Genomic DNA, 19,983 nt, shown 5'->3' on the forward strand with positions numbered 1-19,983 from the left:
CTCGGTCTTGGTCCGGTCTGGGCTCGGTCTTGGTCCGGCTCTGGTCTGGGCTCGGTCATGGTCCGGTCTGGCTCTGGTCTGGGCTCGGTCTTGGTCCGGTCTGGGCTCGGTCTTGGTCCGGTCTGGCTCTGGAGTCTGGGCTCGGTCTTGGCCCGGTCTGGCTCTGGGGTCTCCGGGTTTTCGCTGGTCCAGGGTCAGTTTTCTCTGTTGCTCTTGTTGCTGCAGACCCACAGCGAAGTCACCGCCTATTTTTAACTTCAATAAAACTCTTCTGTACGCGATTGGTCGGAGGCATTGACGCAAAGCCGTAAATCTGACTGTGATTGGCTCTAAAGGCTCCAAGAATGTGTCAATCAGAACAACGGACCACTGAAATGCTCTGAAACGTCGCTTGGCCCCGCCCCCTGAGCCGTGACGCACAGGGTCATGTGTTGTTTGTGCTCCGGGCCCAGAGACGTGCACAGCGGCTGAACAGAAGAGTTGCTAGCCGAGCTAAACCTAGCTAAACCCGTGCTAAACCAGAGCTAACGGCGTCCAAACGGGAAACACCGCACAGAGGCAGCACCGGGGGGACTGTACGTGTCGCTACAGACCCGAAAGAACGAGTTTTTGTGGCGGAATCTGGTCCCGCGGGGCGTGAGATTGCGTGGAGCCGCTTCTGGAGTGAGCCGCGGCTAGCTCCGTTAGCTCCCAAACAAGAATGGGGGCTAGGTCCGCACGGATTAGCCCGCTACTAAAGTGACCTTTGACTGTACGCGCCGATGGCAAATTTCACGGATTACCACGAAGGAAAGGCGGCGATGCTGATGGTGGAGGCGCAGCAGCGGGACGTGGGGCCCGGAGCAGCCGCCAACGGAGAGGGCTCAGCCGGGGAGCCAGCCGGGGAACCCCCTTCTCCGGTAATTAATATCGGCAGCGGCGGAGGAGGCGGCGGGGCTCGGTTTCACCCACATTTACCGCCCTCTAGTCACCTCCACAACGTGCACCAGGCCCCGAAAGAGCCCCGGGAGCAGCAGCAGCAGCATGTGTCCGGGGACAGCACACCGACGCACGGGCTGGCGCAGGAGGAGCCCCCCCGGTCCCCCGCTGCAGCCGCCTCCTCCAGCAGCAGTCATGTTTTCGCCCCGGTGAGCTCGGACGCCGTGGATGATATTCGTAAATGTGGATATTTACGGAAGCAGAAGCACGGACATAAGCGGTTCTTTGTGCTGCGCGCGGCCAGTCACTCCGGACCCAGTCGTTTGGAGTACTACGACAGTGAGAAGAAGTTTCGGAGCAGCCTGCGCGCCTCCTCCTCCTCTTCCTCCGCAGCTGCCGTGGCCCCCTCCTCCCCCAAAAGAGTTATCTACCTGTACCAGTGTTTCACCGTGAACAAGAGGGCGGACTCCAAGAACAAGCACCTCATCGCCCTCTACACCAAGGATGAGTATTTCGCGATCGTGGCGGAGAACGAGGCGGAGCAGGAGGACTGGTACGTGGCCGTGAGCGCGCTGATGAACGAGGGAAAGAAGGGGCACGTGGATTCGGACGATCTGGACGACGGGTACGGGACCGTGACGCCTGGGACGGTGTTTAAGGAGGTGTGGCAGGTGAATGTGAAACCGAAGGGACTGGGACAGACGAAGAACCTCACCGGAGTTTACCGCTTGTGTTTGTCCAGTAAAACTCTTCATCTGGTCAAGTTGAACTCTGAGACTCCCTGCGTGAACCTGCAGTTGATGAACATCCGGCGCTGCGGGCATTCGGAAAGCTTTTTCTTCATCGAGGTGGGACGATCCTCTTCGATTGGGCCTGGAGAGATCTGGATGCAGGTGGATGATTCTGTGGTGGCTCAGAACATGCACGAGACCATTCTGGAGACGATGAAAGCCTTAAAAGCCTTCGCGGAGTTTCGCCCGCGGAGTAAAAGTCAGTCGTCTGGCTCAAACCCAATGCCCTTCATCACAACGCGCCGCCATCTTGGAAACCTACCTCCGAGTCAGACAGGATTACAGCGGCGATCAAGGACGGAGTCTGTGGTCGGGACGCCGCCCTCCAGTAAAAGCTCCGGCGCGAGTGGATATCGCTTTAGGACGTCCAGCGAAGGCGAGGGGACGATGAACCGGCCTTTCCGCTCCGCCACGGGAAGCCTGGTGCATCTGAACTCCACGCGAGTCCAACAGGGCAGGCAGGAGGCGGGTGGGGCGGCGGCGGCGACAGGCAGCACAGGTACGAATACGGCAGGTGCGCGCTTCGCCAGAGCTGTCCCAGGGGCGTCCACGTACCACGCTCGCTCTGCCTCTCTGCCCGTGTCACACTTCCCCTCCACCACCAGCCCCGTGAGCGTGTCCTCCAGCAGTGGCCACGGCTCAGTCTCCGACACCCTCACACGACCCTCCAGCGCCTCCATCTGTGGCTCACCTTCTGACGGAGGGTTCAACTCCTCCGACGAGTACGGCTCCAGCCCCGGAGATTTCAGGTATTTCAGAGTCCGCAGCAACACACCGGATTCGCTCGGGAACACACCGCCGATCCGAGAGGAAAACTGTCTGAACGACTACATGGCGATGGGCTGGAGCCGTGACGTGTTTGGGCCCGGAGCAGCGGACGGTTTACGAGACGAGGGCACGTCCACTGAAGATGAGCGCTTCTCCTCTTCTTCGCTGCGCAGGAGGACTCACTCATGCTCGCGGCCCACAGGGGGCGCCACCAGTGGGTCCGGCGTGGCGGTGTATCAGAAAACCACACAGACAAATTTCTCCTTGGACGAAAGCTCGGATGTGGCGCCGTTTGGAGGTGGGCTCCTTCGAGGGGGTCCCTCTTCTTCGTCCTCGTCTCTGCGCTCGGACTATAGCTCCTGCTCCGAGCACAGCCAAAGCCGCCCGTCCACTCTGCCTCGCCACGATTCGACCAGTGAGCGCCCACCCCTCTCCTCCTCAGCCAAAGAGGACAGCGGCTACGTGCCCATGATGTGTGGCGTGGCAGCGTCTCCTCGGGACACACCCCCGGACTACATGCCCATGCTGCCCTCCCACTCACCGCTCTTTTCCCGCGTGGCCCCTCCCCCTCCACAGCCGCAGTCGTTCACGGACTCTCACGGCTACATGATGATGCTGCCAGGTGGGGGCAGCGGTGGCTCTCCTTCCCCAGTGCAAGCTTCGCCTCACGCCAGAGAACGAGATGCAGAACGCCCCGAGAACGGCGAGTACATGGACATGTCGTACAGCGGCGGAGCGAGGAGCCACGCCCCCTCCACCCCGGAGGCCACGCCCAAACCTCACAACCCGTACTTCTCTCTGCCACGTTCATACAAGGCGCCCACGAGAGAACGAGACGAGAGAGACTACAGTGAGTACGTGCCCATGAGCTCACCCGCCAAACCTGGCCACACCCCCTCACACCCGCCTCCCCCATACTCCGCCCACCACACCACCGCCGCCATGTTGGACCGCCGCACGCGACCCAACCGCCTTCCCCTGGGCCGGAGGAGCTTCCACGGGCCAATCAGAGCGAGCGAACCAGCCACCTCCTCCACAGGTGTGTCCACGTCGGCGCCGTCTCGCTCCGATGACCCCTCCAGCCCCGGCGAGTACATCAACATCGAGTTTGGGGAACATTTTCCACATCAGCAACAGCCGCCGGCGTATCCCTTCCCTGATGCCTCTGAGCAGCGCACTTCTCCGGCCCCGCACCAGGACTATATGTGCCTGGAGGTGGGACCGGAGAAGAGCCAGTCCCCCCGGCCCAGCCTGGTCGCCCCCTGGAACCCCCCGAGCTACATCCGGCCCGCAGCGGCCAGCGGGGGGCGATGGGGTAAGGGGGACGACTACACGGACATGACCTTTATGAGCAGGGACAGGACCAGTCCAACCGCCATGCTCCAGCACCTGTGCCTCCTGGAGGGGCGCTACAACCCCCCCGGACCTGCCACGCTCCCTCCCATCAGCCCCGGGGCGGCTGCGACTGAGCCCAAAGTGGTGCGAGCTGATCCGCAGGGAAGGAGGCGCCACAGCTCCGAAACCTTCTCCACCAACGCACCGGCGGGAGGGACGTCGACGATCACTACATCCACCAATCCTGGAGCAGCAAATGGGTCCTACCTGCCGGAGGGTCAGCCGTCCAGGTGAGTCGGTACAAACATAAGTGACAATCGGGAAAATAACTGGATTTGGGAATGTTAAGCTTACAACATACAAGCTCAGAGATGCCCAATCATAAATCTTAATTGTAAAACCATTAATAGGAGACAAACGTTCTATAAATAACCAAATGTAAGCTTGTTTTTATAGACGTTGTTTGGTTTGACAATGAAAATAAAACTACTTTAATACAGCTAAAATGTTTGTGTATTTGTAAAAGTTATATTATTGTCTGTTTGTGCAGGTGGAGCAACTCTGCCTCCTTCGACAGCGTGTGGATGTCGGTGGAGGGGCTGGGAGCAGACTCTCACCTTTCCCAGGGCTCGGGCTTGTCTCCGGTGACGTCGGCCTCCTCTTCCTCCTCTGGGTCGTCCGGAAGCAGGATCAGTCGGAACGCCGGATATCAGAACGGACTGAACTACATCGCTCTGGAGCTGCGGGACGACGGCAGCACCGCGACGACCGTGACCTCCGGCAGCGACACCGGGAGCTCCTCCACGCCCACCGGAGCCCCGCCCCTGCCCACCGCAGCCATGGCGACCGGAGGCACACCCACCGGAGCCCTGCCCCTACCAGAGAACGCCACCTATGCCAGTATAGACTTCAGCCGCTCGGACCGGGTCTCCTCCACACATGGTGAGTCCTGAGCCGCTGTTGTGAGGGAGGGCATCTGACGCACAGGAGAGGGCATCTGACACACATTTAGAGCATCTTACACACACGGGAGGGCATCTGACACACATTTAGAGCATTTTACACACACGGGAGGGCATCTGACACACACGGGAGGGCATCTGACGCACATTTAGAGCATCTGACACACACGGGAGGGCATCTGACACACACGGGAGGGCATCTGACGCACATTTAGAGCATCTGACACACACGGGAGGGCATCTGACACACACGGGAGGGCATCTGACACACACGGGAGGGCATCTGACACACATTTAGAGCATTTTACACACACGGGAGGGCATCTGACACACACGGGAGGGCATCTGACACACACGGGAGGGCATCTGACACACATTTAGAGCATTTTACACACACGGGAGGGCATCTGACACACACGGGAGGGCATCTGACACACACGGGAGGGCATCTGACGCACATTTAGAGCATCTGACACACACGGGAGGGCACCTGACACACACGGGAGGGCATCTGACACACAGGGGAGGGCATCTGACACACACGGGAGGGCATCTGACACACACGGGAGGGCATCTGACGCACATTTAGAGCATCTGACACACACGGGAGGGCATCTGACACACATTTAGAGCATCTGCAACACCCGGGAGGGCACCTGACACTCCTTGTCTACAGTACTGAGTTGTTTTATTTGGAGTGATCTGCTGTATGGCATTGTTCTCATCTGCCTCCATAGAGACACGCTGGTATCCATGGAGACAAAAGTTCCATATTGCAGCTTTACCCTGCCGTGTCTGCGCAGCCTTTTCGTGCCGTGTCCGCGTATAACTCGCCTGTGGTTTGAGTTCACCGGCCTGATATAGTCCTGGTTAAGTGTGGGAGTCGCCTCTGCCCCGGGGCTGGCTGAGGTCGGTCTGGCTGCTGTTTTGAGCCTTGAGGTGTGTGTGCTGCTCAGAATACAGCTGGGGATTATAGTGAAGATTAGCATGGCTTTCTGTTATCTTTTGTTGAAGTATTTAACACTCAGATTTGGTTTTTTTTGAAGTGCTGTAATTTCCTCCAACAACAAAATCTCCCGTCTTAAAAACTGCTGACCCTGTAGTTTAGCTCTGCACAAACATGTTCTGAAATGTGACTCTTGTGCTAGTTTGCCAGTTCATATTTCAGTCTTTTTGTCAGTTCTTCTGGACATGTTTCCCGTTATTAAAACATACATCGCAAATCCAGTCCCAATCCTTGTCAGAAAAAATCACAATTCCAGTATTTTTCCTACTCAGATCCGTGTTGACCCGGTTTAACCTTTTCTCCGTCTCACTCGTGTCTCCGTTAAGCGAATGATCTGAGTCTCTCCGCTCTTAGGAGGAAGTGCCCATCTCCGTCTCTAAACTGTATCCTGTTTCAGACACAAGTGCATCGTGGGTAGAGTAGTTTCTAGTAAATGAAATCATGTGTTTTCTAAAGTGTTTGGAGCAGCGTGAGTCAGCGAGGATGAGTCAACAGTAAAGAGCAGAGCTTTATGTGGGACAAAGCAAAGTGCAAAGTCTAGAGCAGAACTGCAGTTAAAACTACTACAGCTGCGGCTATTACTAGTAGTAGTAGCAGCAGCTGTAGTAGTAGTAGTAATACTAGCTGCTACTACTACTACTACTACAGCTGTTATTACTTCTACGTGCTAGTACTGCTACTACATCAGCTATTACTACTACATCCTACTACTATTTCTACAGCTGCTATGACTACTTCACCCTACAGCTATTTACTACTACTACATCTGATACTACTACTGCATCTGATACTACTACTACATCTGATACTACTACTACATCTGCTACTACTACTTCCTGCTACTGCTATTTAATATACTACAGGTGATGCTACTACTACTACTACAGCTGTTATTACTACTATGTGCTAGTACTGCTACTACATCCTACTACTATTTCTACAGCTGCTATGACTACTTCACCCTACAGCTATTTACTACTACTACATCTGATACTACTACTACATCTGATACTACTACTTCCTGCTACTGCTATTTAATATACTACAGGTGATGCTACTACTACTACTTCTTACTACTGCAACTATATGTGTATAACCAATGTGTGAGTCTATAGGGTAACTACTGTTAAAATGATTAATACTACTACTACTACTACTACTTTTGACGTATCACGATTTTCACTTGAATTATTTTTTCCCGTTTTGAAATAAAAAAAAAAAGATCTAAAAAAACTACAGGATCATCAGTTTTTATGCAGAATAAACCTGGAGATAAACAATGGTACTTCAGAAACCTCAGTCTGTGTGATTTGGTGATTATATCCGTTCAAATAGTGGTTTCCCTCAGGAGTACCTAGCTGGAGGTCTTTAGCCGCACATGTTTTGGTTCCTCCCTCTAGTCGTCTCGGGGGCGGACCGTCGCGTCTGCCGTCGGGCCTTTGATGTGGCGGTGTAATTGTGGTTGTGGCGTGTCCGGGCGGCCCGACGGGAAACGCATCATCGCGGCTCTGGAATGCACTTCCTGTCAGCTGCGGCGTCACACCTGGATGTGTCCCCCTGGAAACATGCTCCAGAGACAGAGTGTGAAGTGAGACCCAGGGCAGATAATATCATTTTAAATACGACAACTGTTCAAATTATTTACAAAAACAATTTAAAGTGGCTTAAAATATGAATTACAAAACTAGAGCTGCAGCCAGTGATTTATTTTTATTGTGAGTTTAGGTTTTTGCACATTTTTAACCAGATTAAGTAAAAAAAAATGCTGCCCTAAAGATTCTAGTGTACCATTATAATTTTTTATTTTTTATTTATCTGTCTCCTCTCTGTCCTCTTACCCCACTCCCTCAACCCTCTCTCCTCTTACCCTCTCTCTCCTCTTACCCCTCTCTTCTCTCTTACCCCTCTCTTCTCTCTTACTCTCTCTCCTCTCCTCTCATGCTCCTCTCTCCTCTCTTACCCTCTCTCTCCTCTCTTACCCTCTCTCTCCTCTCCTCTCATGCTCCTCTCTCCTCTCCTCTCGTCTCATGCTCCTCTCTCCTCTCTTACCCTCTCTCCTCTCTTACCCCTCTCTTCTCTCTTACCCTCTCTCTCCTCTCATGCTCCTCTCTCCTCTCTTACCCTCTCTCTCCTCTCCTCTCTTACCCCTCTCTCCTCTTACCCCTCTCTCTCTCCTCTCTTGCTCCTCTCATGCTCTTCTTGTCGTTCCTCTGTCTTTGTTTTGCTCCACAGTGATTCACTCGCCCCCGGTTTCCAGAAGTAAATTTCTCATTTCTTTTTTCCGTACACTTTCTGGAAAAGTTTGAAAGTTCAGGTCTCAGCTGCTCTGAGGTAATGACCACGAGACCCATAATTTTTTAAGTTTGTTTCTGAAATGTTTCACACAATCTTGTGTTTTAAATGTGCTTTTTAGACTTAAAATAACGGCGTTATGGAGTTAGCACGGAGCTAGTTTACCTCCATGATGCTCTTAATATTTACATTTTTTGAAAAATCCATCGGTAAAATAAATGGGAAAAACGTACTTCTGGGACCAGAGCGAGCGTCAGTGTTGGACTCCACTCCTTTATTGTTTTATTTTTGCGATGAATCTACTAATCGCCCAAACAGTCCACGGCGCCGTGCTTCTGACAGTCTGCGGTGGGCGTGTACGCGCGTTAACGCCACCTGCACGTGCAGCTCAGCTCAGAAATGGACTCTCCCTGAAGGAAAGTTTGTTTGAGTTCAACAGACAGAGCGGCACATGCAGCTCTGAACTGGCTTTTACCAGACGAGGAGCTGTTGTTTTACCCTCGTTTTACCCTCGTTTTACCCTCGTTTTACCCTCGTTTTACCCTCGTTTTACCCTCGTTTTACGTTCTGAGCCGCTCTGACTCTGGTCCTGTGTGTGGAAACTGGATGTTTGAGTGTCCTGCACCTGTGAGATCTGCCACATTAAGTAAAGACTCTAAAGACGACGTGTTGGCGATTTTCTAAGTCGATGACGTTGTTGAGTCTTTAATGCCCCGTAGAAGTAAAATACCCCGTTTAACACTGCAGATTTGTTCACACACATTCACACAGGTGGGAGAAGTGTCTTGCTTAAAAACACAGCAGCAGTTTGCACAGAGCTGAGATGGAATCCACCATAAAAGTTACACAGTGCAGCTTTAAGTGGTGTGGTTGCTGCAGGTCAGGACTCAAAATGGCCGTGTATCGTGTGTTTCTGATCTGTCTGACATCTGTGAACCTTCTCTCCTCCTGCCCCTCTCTCCTTTTACCCCACTCTGCTCTTTCTCCTCTTACCTTTCTCTCCTCTCACCCCTCTCTTCTCTTAACCCTCTCCTCTCTCACTCCTCTTTCTTCTGTCTCTCCTCTCTCTCTCTTCTCTCACCCCTCTCTCCTCTTACCCCCTCTCCTGTCTCTCCTTGTACCCCTCTCTTTTTACTCCTCTCTCTTCTGCCTCTCCTATCCCTCCTCTTACCCCTTTCTCCGCTCTCTGTCCTTTTACCTCTCTCTCCTGTCTCTCCTCTTACCCCTTTCTTCTCTCTCTTACCCCATTTCTCCTCTCTCTCCTCTTACCCCACTCTTTACTTCTGTTACCCTCCCTTTCTCTTTCTTGGTCTATCCTCCGCCTCTGTTTTTTCCCTCACCTCTCTCTCCTCCTCACCCTCTCTCTCTCAGGTCTACTTTCATCCTGGTTCACGATGCACTTCTCATTATCTCCTCCCCCACTCCTTCTTCCTCTCTCTCCCTCACGTCCTCCCCCTCTCTTTCCTTCACCCCCTCTCTCTCCTCACCTCTCCTTCTGCTCCTCTCTCTCATCCTCCCTTCTTTCTTCTCTCTCCCTCTCTCTCCTCCCTCTCTCAGGTCTAGTTTTGTCCCTGGTTCCTGATGCCCTTCTCTCTCTCTCCTCCCCCTCCCTCTCTCTCCTCTTCCCCCTTTTCTCCTCCCCCTTCTCTCTCAGGTCTAGTTTCGTTCCTAGTTCCCGATGCCCTTCTCTCTCTCTCTCCCTTCCACACTCTCTCCTCCTCCTCCCCCTCTCTCTCCTCCCCTCTCTCTCCCCTCCTCCCCTCTCTCTCCTCCTCCCCCCCCCCCTCTCTCTCCTCCCCCTCTCCCCTCCTCCCCCTCTCTCTCAGGTCTAGTTTCGTCCCTGGTTCCTGATGCCCTTCTCTCTCTCCCTTCCACACTCTCTCCTCCTTGTCCCCTCCCTCTCCCCCCCCCCTCCCCCCTCTCTCTCCCCTCCTCCCCCTCTCTCTCCTCCCCCTCTCTCTCAGCTCTAGTTTCGTCCCTCGTTCCTGATGCCAGTCTGTATTTAGCCTGTAAACGAAGCCTCTGCTCCTCTCGGCCCTGAACGGAAAGAATCTATTAGCCTCCCTGTCAGAGCTGAGCACACACGGAGCGTTTATTACACTGAGACTGAAACTTTAAAGATCCACGAGGGAAACACTCTGGACGCACACAACACAAACACAACCACAAACACAACCACAAACACAACTACAACCACAAACACAACCACAAACACAACCACAAAAACAACCACGACCACAACCACGACCACAACCACGACCACAACCATGACCACAACCACGACCACGACCACAAACACGACCACAAACACGACCACAAGCACAATCACAAACACAATCACAACCACAACCACATCACAACCACAAACACAACCACAAACACAACTACAACCACAAACACAACCACAAACACAAACACAACCACAAAAACAACCACGACCACAACCACGACCACAAACACGACCACAACCACGACCACAACCACAAACACAACCACAAGCACAAACACAACCACAATCACAACCACAAACATAACCACAACCACAACTACAAACACAACCACAATCACAAACACAATCACAAACACAACCACAAACACAATCACAAACACAACCACAACAAAGACAAAAATACAAACAGGGACAATTCAAAACAAGCAGCAAAAACGGCAAGAGACTGGTGTCAAATATGGCATAATTATATCGTAGTCCACGCGCTAGCTAACACTGTGTCTCAAAGCTAACACTCGGTTTTATTAAAATTGTAAAACATAAAATAACCAACTTACTGAAATTCAAATGAATACAAATAAACACTGCATGATTATTTTATATGTAGAATATTTCAGTTTGTGGCGTTGTTTAAATATGTATTATGTCTCTGGTGAAGTATTTATTTTATTTGTGTAGTATTTAACAAGTTGTCAGTAGCTCCCTGTCCACTGTCTGATCTTTAAATATTTATTCATTTTACCGTCACTCTGCAAGTTGGTGAGTTGTTGTACAGTTGTAGGGAGTATTATCTATTACATAAGGGTGAATTGATGTAGTTGTAGGGAGTATTATATATTACATAAGGGTGAGTCGGACAGTTGTAGGGAGTATTATATATTACATAAGGGTGAGTCGGACAGTTGTAGGGAGTATTATATATTACATAAGGGTGAGTCGGACAGTTGTAGGGAGTATTATATATTACATAAGGGTGAGTCGGACAGTTGTAGGGAGTATTATATATTACATAAGGGTGAGTCGGACAGTTGTAGGGAGTATTATATATTACATAAGGGTGAGTCGGACAGTTGTAGGGAGTATTATATATTACATAAGGGTGAGTCGGACAGTTGTAGGGAGTATTATATATTACATAAGAGTGAGTCGGACAGTTGTAGGGAGTATTATATATTACATAAGGGTGAGTCGGACAGTTGTAGGGAGTATTATATATTACATAAGGGTGAGTCGGACAGTTGTAGGGAGTATTATCTATTACATAAGAGTGAATTGATGTAGTTGTAGGGAGTATTATATATAAAGGTGAGTTGTACAGTTGTAGGGAGTATTATATATCACATGAGAGTGAGTCGTTGTAGGGAGTATTATAGAGTCCTGTATCTCACTGAGTGTAGGATCCTGTAGGAGAAAAAGCTCTTCTTTGCCCCTATAGTCCATAGTCTGGTCCGGAGGCGAGCAGTTTCCATACACTGTTTTAAAGCTGTACGCTGGAACTTTTCTGCAAAGCAATAACCCGGAGACCAGCAGGCGGCAGACCCCTTCATGAACGTTCTGTGGAGCGGCGTCAGACAAAGTGACGAGTTAGAGACGAGTTACGAGTATACAGTATTGTGCTATAACGCCGTCCTGCGATAAACTCATGTGGGCGGAGCTTGTGGACACTTGTCGGCGCCGTGGGCAGATCACAGGTTATCGGGGGGCGGAGCCAAACTTCCGATGGGATTTGCGTTCAAGTCGTCCTCTCCTCTAAAGCCCGCACACCCACGATAAACCGCCGCCCGCTCCAGCCTCGAGTCCTGTTAGCATTTAGCTGTAGCACGTGTAGCATTTTATTTCCATGTTCAGTGTTTTTATTGCCTCGAATAACCGCCGCTCCACGGAACTGATTCGTAACATGGCCCAGTCACCCACTTGTCTTTTCCCCGTGGACATAGAAAGAACAGTTTAATGCAATACTGTGAAATACTCCGGGAAAACTATCAACATCTCCATGGAGACGAGCAGGTAGCGGACCCTCCACCTAAAAAGTTCCGCAGTGTGCCTTTAAAGCCTCAGTATTCCACATGATCAGACTTCATATTGTTACTTTCGACTCCAGGACACTTTTGTTTGTTTTTTTTTCCCCCCCATGTTTTCCTCTTATTTTGCAGTCTGTAGTTTTGACCCCTGTTGTGGCGTAGCTCAGCGGCGCGGCGGCGGCTAAAGCTAAAGCTAACGCAGGTGTGAGCGAGGTCAGATCAGGTCAGGATTGGACTTGTTTTGAACCGCGGGACCTCGCTCTGTCCCTCCCTCTTTTCTTTTTCTGTCTGTCTATCTTTCTCTCTCTCCCCGCATCGAATCGAAATCACAATTTGAACGGACACAGTTAGCAAAGCGTAAAAAGCGCTAACCCCGTCGTGTAGATCTGTGCAAACACGCTCTGAAATGTGATTCTTGTTTTCATTTGTCCGTTCAGATTTCAGCGTTGTCGTCGATTCTTCTGGACGTGTTTAAAATGAGAAACTTTAAACCAAATCCTACTATTAAAATATAAAAAATAAAACGCAGATGAGATGTAGGGAGTATTATATATTATGGTGCCGGAGTTGGTTTGTGAGCCTGAAATCTGTTGTTTTCAAACAGTTTTTAGATTTTTGTTTAAACTATTTATTTACGAAGAGGTATTGTTGGACCAAATAAAGTCTAAATAAGAAAATTAAAAACCTGTTGTGTGGATTTTACGGCTGAGTACGAAAAAAAATCATAAATTAAATACGTTCTGATATTAAATCCATTCCAATGCATTTGTAATTTTATGAGGAAAACAAAAACACACCTGGAATTGTGTTTTCTTTCATCCATACGTTTGAGCAACACTTTATTATTCGTCTGTCACATCTCCAAAGCTCAAAATGCGACGTTCCACCTTGTGATGTCATCAAGTGGTAGTTTTCAAGTTGGCTCCTTTTTTATTTTTTTACCTTTAGTTCAGTAAAGTTCCAGAGCTGAAATGATCCAAATGATTCTAGAAATTAAGGCGTGTGGAGTTTAAAAACACAGTGGAGCACTTCCTGTATCACCACACGATGACATCACAAGGTGGAACGGAGCGTTTTCAGTTTGAGAGAAGAAGAACTCGTGTGCAAATGAAACAAAACACAACTCCAGGTCTGTTTGTGACGAGGAAACGTTTTAACACAGATCAGAAAATGGTGTAATATGATCTTTAACAGTTTATTTTCGTTTTCCCCGTGATCCGTGTTTTGGTGTTTTCAGCGTGTGACCGTCCGCCGGCCACATTCCCGGAGAGTCACGTGTTTTTAGCGTGTTCCTGGAGAGTGGCGTGTTTTTTCGGTGGGGTTTGTGGCGTGAACAAAAGCGACGGGCCGTGTGGTATTTCGACACGGGAGCGAAGCCAAAGACGGGGTCAGAGCGAGAGGGAGGAGGAGAGGGAGAGAGAAGGGAGAGAGAAGGGAGAGTAGATAGAAAGACGAGGGAGAAAGAGGAGAGAAGGAGAAAGAGGGGGATTAGAAAAGAAAAGAGGGGATGGAGGAGAGAGTGTGCGTGTGACCTTTGTACTTTATGACCATAGACTGTATATATAAAAGGACATAGCTAACCTGCTAGCCGCTGCGTTACAAACAGGAAGTGAGCGTGGACGCACTTCCTGCTCCATCGACTCTGGCTCCAATTCACTTTCTATTGAAAAACCGTGTCCTCTCTCTCTACATGTATTAACCCTCTACATGATCACGGGGTTCATTTTTTGAGTTATTTTATTTATTTTATTTTATTTTATTGTTTTTGTTTGTTATTTTGAATTTACTTTTTCTTTTCTTTTTTTTCTTTTTTTTTAATTAATTTATTTTTTAAACTGTGTCCTCTCTCTCTGTCTCTGCTGCTGTCAGACTCTTCATTTTGGTCTTAAATGTTGGTATTAACCCTCTACATGATCCTGGGGTTTTTATTTCACTGTTGTCTGTAAATAAAGACATGAACATTAATAACAAACAAATCAGGCGCCGTCTTTCCCTGAAATCAGGTGCTTTCTTTTTACTGCGTTGCTATGCACCTGCTAAACCAGCAGTTCAACAGCTTCACTCCTGATTGGCTCTTTGGTTGCTATGATACTTACGGTTGGAATTCCTAATATACAGATTTATACAGTCTGTGACACAGGGACTAAAACCAGGACTAAAACCAGGACTAAACCAGGACTGAACTAGGACTAAAACCAGGACTGAACTAGGACTAAAACCAGGACTGAACTAGGACTAAACCAGGACTGAACTAGGACTAAAACCAGGACTAAAACCAGGACTGAACTAGGACTGAAACCAGGACTGAACTAGGACTAAAACCAGGACTAAAACTGGACTAAAACCAGGACTAAAACCAGGACTAAACCAGGACTGAACTAGGACTAAACCAGGACTGAACTAGGACTAAAACCAGGACTGAACTAGGACTAAAACCAGGACTGAACTAGGACTAAAACCAGGACTAAAACCAGGACTAAAACCAGGACTAAAACCAGGACTAAAACCAGGACTAAAACCAGGACTAAAGCAGGACTAAACCCAGGTCTAAACCCAGGTCTAAACCAGGTGTAAAGCTCCAGGACTAAACCAGGACTAAAACCAGGACTAAAACCAGGACTAAAACTAGGACTAAATCAGGACTGAACTAGGACTAAAACCAGGACTGAACTAGGACTAAAACCAGGACTAAAACTGGACTAAAACCAGGACTAAAACCAGGACTAAACCAGGACTGAACTAGGACTAAACCAGGACTGAACTAGGACTAAAACCAGGACTAAAACCAGGACTAAAACCAGGACTAAAACCAGGACTAAAACCAGGACTAAAACCAGGACTAAAGCAGGACTAAACCCAGGTCTAAACCAGGTCTAAACCAGGTGTAAAGCTCCAGGACTAAACCAGGACTAAACCAGGACTAAACCAGGACTAAAACCAGACCTAACCAGATTTCTTCTTCTTTTCCAGACTGAGGCCCAGGACCTTCTTCTTGAAGTGGACGCTGCACCGGCGCCCTCCAAACTGCTGCTCCCTCCTGGACAACGCCTGTCACTACAACTCTAACCTTCATTTGATTTTTTTTTTTTGATTTTTTAATTATTTTTTAAACATATCTCATCTTTTTGTTTTATAATAATAATAATAATAACAATGATAATCCCTCTGTCCCTTTCCATCGTGGGCTGCTTCCCCCAAACAAACTGTGAAATTGAAAAAGGGAGGTTGGACTCTTCAGCCATCTTGGTACTGACAAAACGCATTAATGTTTATCCTTTCTATCATCATTTTTACCCCTCAAACTGTTTGACACGTGCCGTTTACTTGTGTCCCCCTCTCTTCAAAAACGGTACAGTGCGGCGGGAGTAAAATCTCGTTAAAATGGCTTCGAAATGAAACTTATTTAAAAATGTTCATCTTAAATTGAGTTGTTTTTAGACATCTGACAGACGGGAGGGCATCTGACACACACACACACACACACACACACGGAGAGAGCACAGGAAAGGGCATCTGACACGCACACGGGGAGGGCATCTGACTCACGGGGGCATTTCGAAACATAATTATAGACGTTTAAGCTACAGGGTTTGCAGCTTTTTACACAGAATAAGACTCTATTGAGATACAGGGAGGGCATCTGACACAGGGGCATTTCAGAACATGTTGGTCGAGGTTTAAGCTGCAGGGTGAGCAGCTTTTTATACAGAATAAGACCCCATGGAGACACAGGGAGGGCATCTGACACAGGGGCATTTCAGAACATGTTGGTCGAGGTTTAAGCTGCAGGGTGAGCAGCTTTTTATACAGAATAAGACCCCATGGAGACGCAGGGAGGGCATCTGACACAGGGGCATTTCAGAACACTACAGAATCTTCAAATTAAGATGAGTCATGAGTTTTAAAGCCATTTTAACTCGATTTTTGGCTGTGAAGTTTGTGGCTGGGTCCATGCAAGCTTCAGGAGTGGTACAAAACTCTACAGCGCCCCCTACGCGCCGACGTAGGGGTAGGTCCTTCAGAGTTTACCAGTGCAGTTTCCTCAGTCGACACATTTCTGGTACTAAAACAGTCCAAATACAGTACGATCCAAACACTATTTTCTATGATTATATATATTTTTTTACCTCATGAGGAGAGCGGTGCTGATCAAAAGACTCAAAAAACACGGTTCATTTTGGATTTTGTTTATTAAAATGTTAAAAATTTTGAGTGCGTTGGTTAAAACACGTGTTGTTTTCCAAAATTGTTTGACAAATCAATTCAACTTTATCCTATTTCCTGAAGTTTACATGTTTTTGCTCAGACAATGTTGTGTGAATCTGCCCATTTGGGGAAAAAGTTTGTTCAGACAAAACTAAATAAACAAAAAAAAAATCCTGGTCTAATTCATTATAAAAAGGATTTATCAGATTTCAATGTTTTTATTGTGAGAAGAAACCAGACCAGGACTAGCCCAGGACCATAGACTGTTTATATAAATGGACATAGCTAACGTGCTAGCCGCCACGTTCCAAACAGGAAGTGATCATGGGCGCGTTTCTGGCTCCTCTCTCTGTACCTGCTGCTGTCAGACTCGTCATTTTGATCTTAAAACGTTCGTATTAACCCGCTCTACATGATCCTGGGGTTTTTATTTCGCCATTTTGTCCGTGAATAAAGATTTGAACATTAATAACAGACAAATCAGGCGCCTTCTTTCCCCCAGGTCACGCCTGCTAACGTTAGCAACAGGTTTGATTGACAGCGTTGCTAAGCGTCCGCTCCTTGCGAAACCAGCGGTGCGGGCGGGAAGGGGCGTTACCTCCTGATTGGCTCTTTGGTCGCTATGATACTCGCAGTCGGAATTCCAAATATGGAAGTCGGCTCCAAATTCGCTGCTATAACTGCTCCGGCCTCGATGAGCTTCATTTGACTGGAGCTAACGCTGCAGGCGACGTCAAACTCACTGCTTTATAGAATTTATGACCAAGACTAGACCAGAGACTAGACCCGAGACTAGACCCGAGACTAGACTCGAGACTAGACCCGAGACTGGACCCGAGACTGGACCCGAGACTGGACCCGAGACTGGACCCGAGACTGGACCAGAGACTAGACCCGAGACTAGACCCGAGACTAGACCCGAGTCTGGACCCGAGTCTGGACCCGAGTCTGGACCCGAGACTGGACCAGAGACTAGACCAGAGACTAGACCCGAGACTAGACCCGAGACTAGACCCGAGACTAGACCCGAGACTAGACCCGAGACTAGACCCGAGACTAGACCCGAGACTAGAACAAAGACTGGGCCCGAGACTAGACCAAGAAATCCTTCATTCACTTTGTTTTACATTGTCTAAAGACTAGAACCTGGGCCAGGACTCGGACCAGGACTTGTTAATGCTCCCTTCATCACATTTGTTTGTGAGCAACTTGATCCAGTCAAACTTTATCAATGAAAAACTCCAGTTAAAATGAGTTTTCCCTGTTGTTTCCACTGCACTTTACCATGAAATATACAAAATGTAAATGCACAAATGTCGAACCTGAACATTTCTATCAGTGACTAGACCCAAGAACTCAGAAACCTGAATTTGAACAATTTAATGTTATCTGCTTCCATCTGTTTTAAATAAGATTGGCCTGTAGAATGTTGGTCCAAAATGCAAATGGAGCTTTCAAATACATTCAAATTGAGATCTAAACTAGGTCTAAACTGCAACCAGGACTAAACCAGGACTAAACCAGGACTAAACCAGGACTAAACCAGGACTAAACCAGGACTAAACCAGGACTAAACCAGGACTAAACCAGGACTAAACCAGAATCAGATGAACACGTCTTTTCTAACAGTCCCTGTGTCTTTTTGGACATGTCTTTGACTCTGCTCTCCTCGGTCAAACCTTCACCTGCTTCGTTTCACAGTTTAATTTTGACTTTCATTATTATTTAATTATATTTTTGGTGCAATATTTTACAGTGGCATTATAAACTGAAGCGGCGCCGTTCGTTTGGGCATTCGTTCCATCATTTCATCACATCACACTATTTAAATGAACCGTTTGAGCAAAGTTGCGCGTTGAAATCTGTCTGAAAATCTGCTATTTCCATTTTAATTTCATACTTTTTAGATGAGATTTTTCTGTCATTCACTAAAGACTCACTACGGTACATTTCCTTGTTCAGATGTTTGCAGTAGAGAACTTTGCGGGTTTTAAAAATGCGTAACTTGAATTTGATTTTTCAAGTTCGTATTTTGCCACTCGCCCGATTTTAAAGCCGTAGAGTGTAACGTTTCAATCTTAATATTTACTGCGAACAGGCTTGCTCCTCCACAAATCTGACTCCTCCTGCTTGTTTCCATGGAAATATTGTTCCTTTCGGGCGTAATATTCCACCGTACGGCATAAAACGTTTCTGTCGCGGTGGAGAACGTTCCGAAATGTGTTTTTTTAACTTTCTTTTTCCGTGGAATCAAGCGGGCGACGCGCTGTTTTCAGAAAGTTACACTCTGTGGCTTTAAATAAATCATCAAGAATTGTTCAGTTTTTGGTTCTGTAGCAAGAAAAAGAAACATTTAATTTTATTTTTTAATTTAAACTGCACTGGTAAACATCTCGCTCTATACCTCCAACGATTTTTGACTGAAAACCCCATAAATCCCCCTAAAAAACTACAAAAATCCCCCTAAAAAAACTACAAAAATCCCCCAAAAAACCTGATTCTTATTTTTGTGCTCGGTTTGAATGTGGTACCAGCGCCCCCTGGAGGTGCACTGACGCTAAACCAACTTAAAGAAAATATTTTAAAATGTCTTATCTGTACATTATGAACAATCTGAATTATTTTTGTCTGCTCCTAGATTCCCCCGTCGATAAATTCTCGAACAAAGATTTAAAAGTATTTAAGGTTTTTTTTTCCCCTGTAAAAGTAAAAATAACCATAATAATAATAATAATAATAATAATCGTTCATAACTGTTGTGTACCTGATTGTTTTGGATTTCTTTGACAAAAACTGTAGATCTTTGGGGGGGTAGTCGATAAAAAAACGGAAAGTATTTGAATGCTCTGTCGTTTCTAAACTCGTCCTGTTACAATCATTTGACATTTTGGGAATTTGAAAATGATTAATATATTTAAATCTCTATCGTGGGCCTTTGTGCAGAGTAGGGTACGGTATGCAAAGTTTTCATTTAATTTTTGTATCTAGTTTACAAATAAAATCATCATTAGTTTCTTGTATGAGCGCCCCCTGTCTGCCGATGGGAGGCGGTAGTATTGGCATTTTTGCAGTTATTTGTATAAAGAAAATTGGTTACGACTTTTGCCTATATAATGTTATTTTTTGTAACTATAAAACACCTTATTTGCTGCTGTGTAGTAAAAGTTGGTTTATTTCCCTTAAAGTTTAGTTGAAAAAAAAAAAAAAAAAAAGGCTTGTATTTTTTCCTCCGCTCCCCGTGTCCTTGAATGCGTCTCTGAATGCGTCCCACTCGTGTACATATCTGAGCTGCGTGTGTCGGAGCGCCCCCCGGCTCTGCTCTGTGGCTCTGCGCCTTCCCCGGTGAGGAAAAAAACTACAAGTACGGGAAGCCGGAGGGACAAACTGCAGCGGCGCAAAAAGTGTTTTTATTTATCACAAGTTTTGCTTTTGGAGATAGAGCTACTGCAATAAA

General features: G+C 47.7%; 1 protein-coding gene across 1 annotated transcript; it reads left to right on the forward strand.

Moving 5' to 3' along the window:
• Positions 1 to 437: 437 nt before the first annotated feature.
• LOC117386280 (insulin receptor substrate 2-B) lies at positions 438 to 19,983 on the forward strand. Its single transcript, XM_033983619.2, has 3 exons — positions 438 to 4,102; positions 4,363 to 4,754; positions 15,294 to 19,983. Exons 1-3 carry the CDS (start codon positions 762 to 764, stop codon positions 15,296 to 15,298), a joined length of 3,738 nt encoding a protein of 1,245 aa, XP_033839510.1. The 5' UTR covers positions 438 to 761; the 3' UTR covers positions 15,299 to 19,983.

The sequence above is a fragment of the Periophthalmus magnuspinnatus genome, chromosome 18 (assembly GCF_009829125.3).
Source record: "Periophthalmus magnuspinnatus isolate fPerMag1 chromosome 18, fPerMag1.2.pri, whole genome shotgun sequence".
Lineage (NCBI taxonomy): Eukaryota > Metazoa > Chordata > Actinopteri > Gobiiformes > Gobiidae > Periophthalmus > Periophthalmus magnuspinnatus.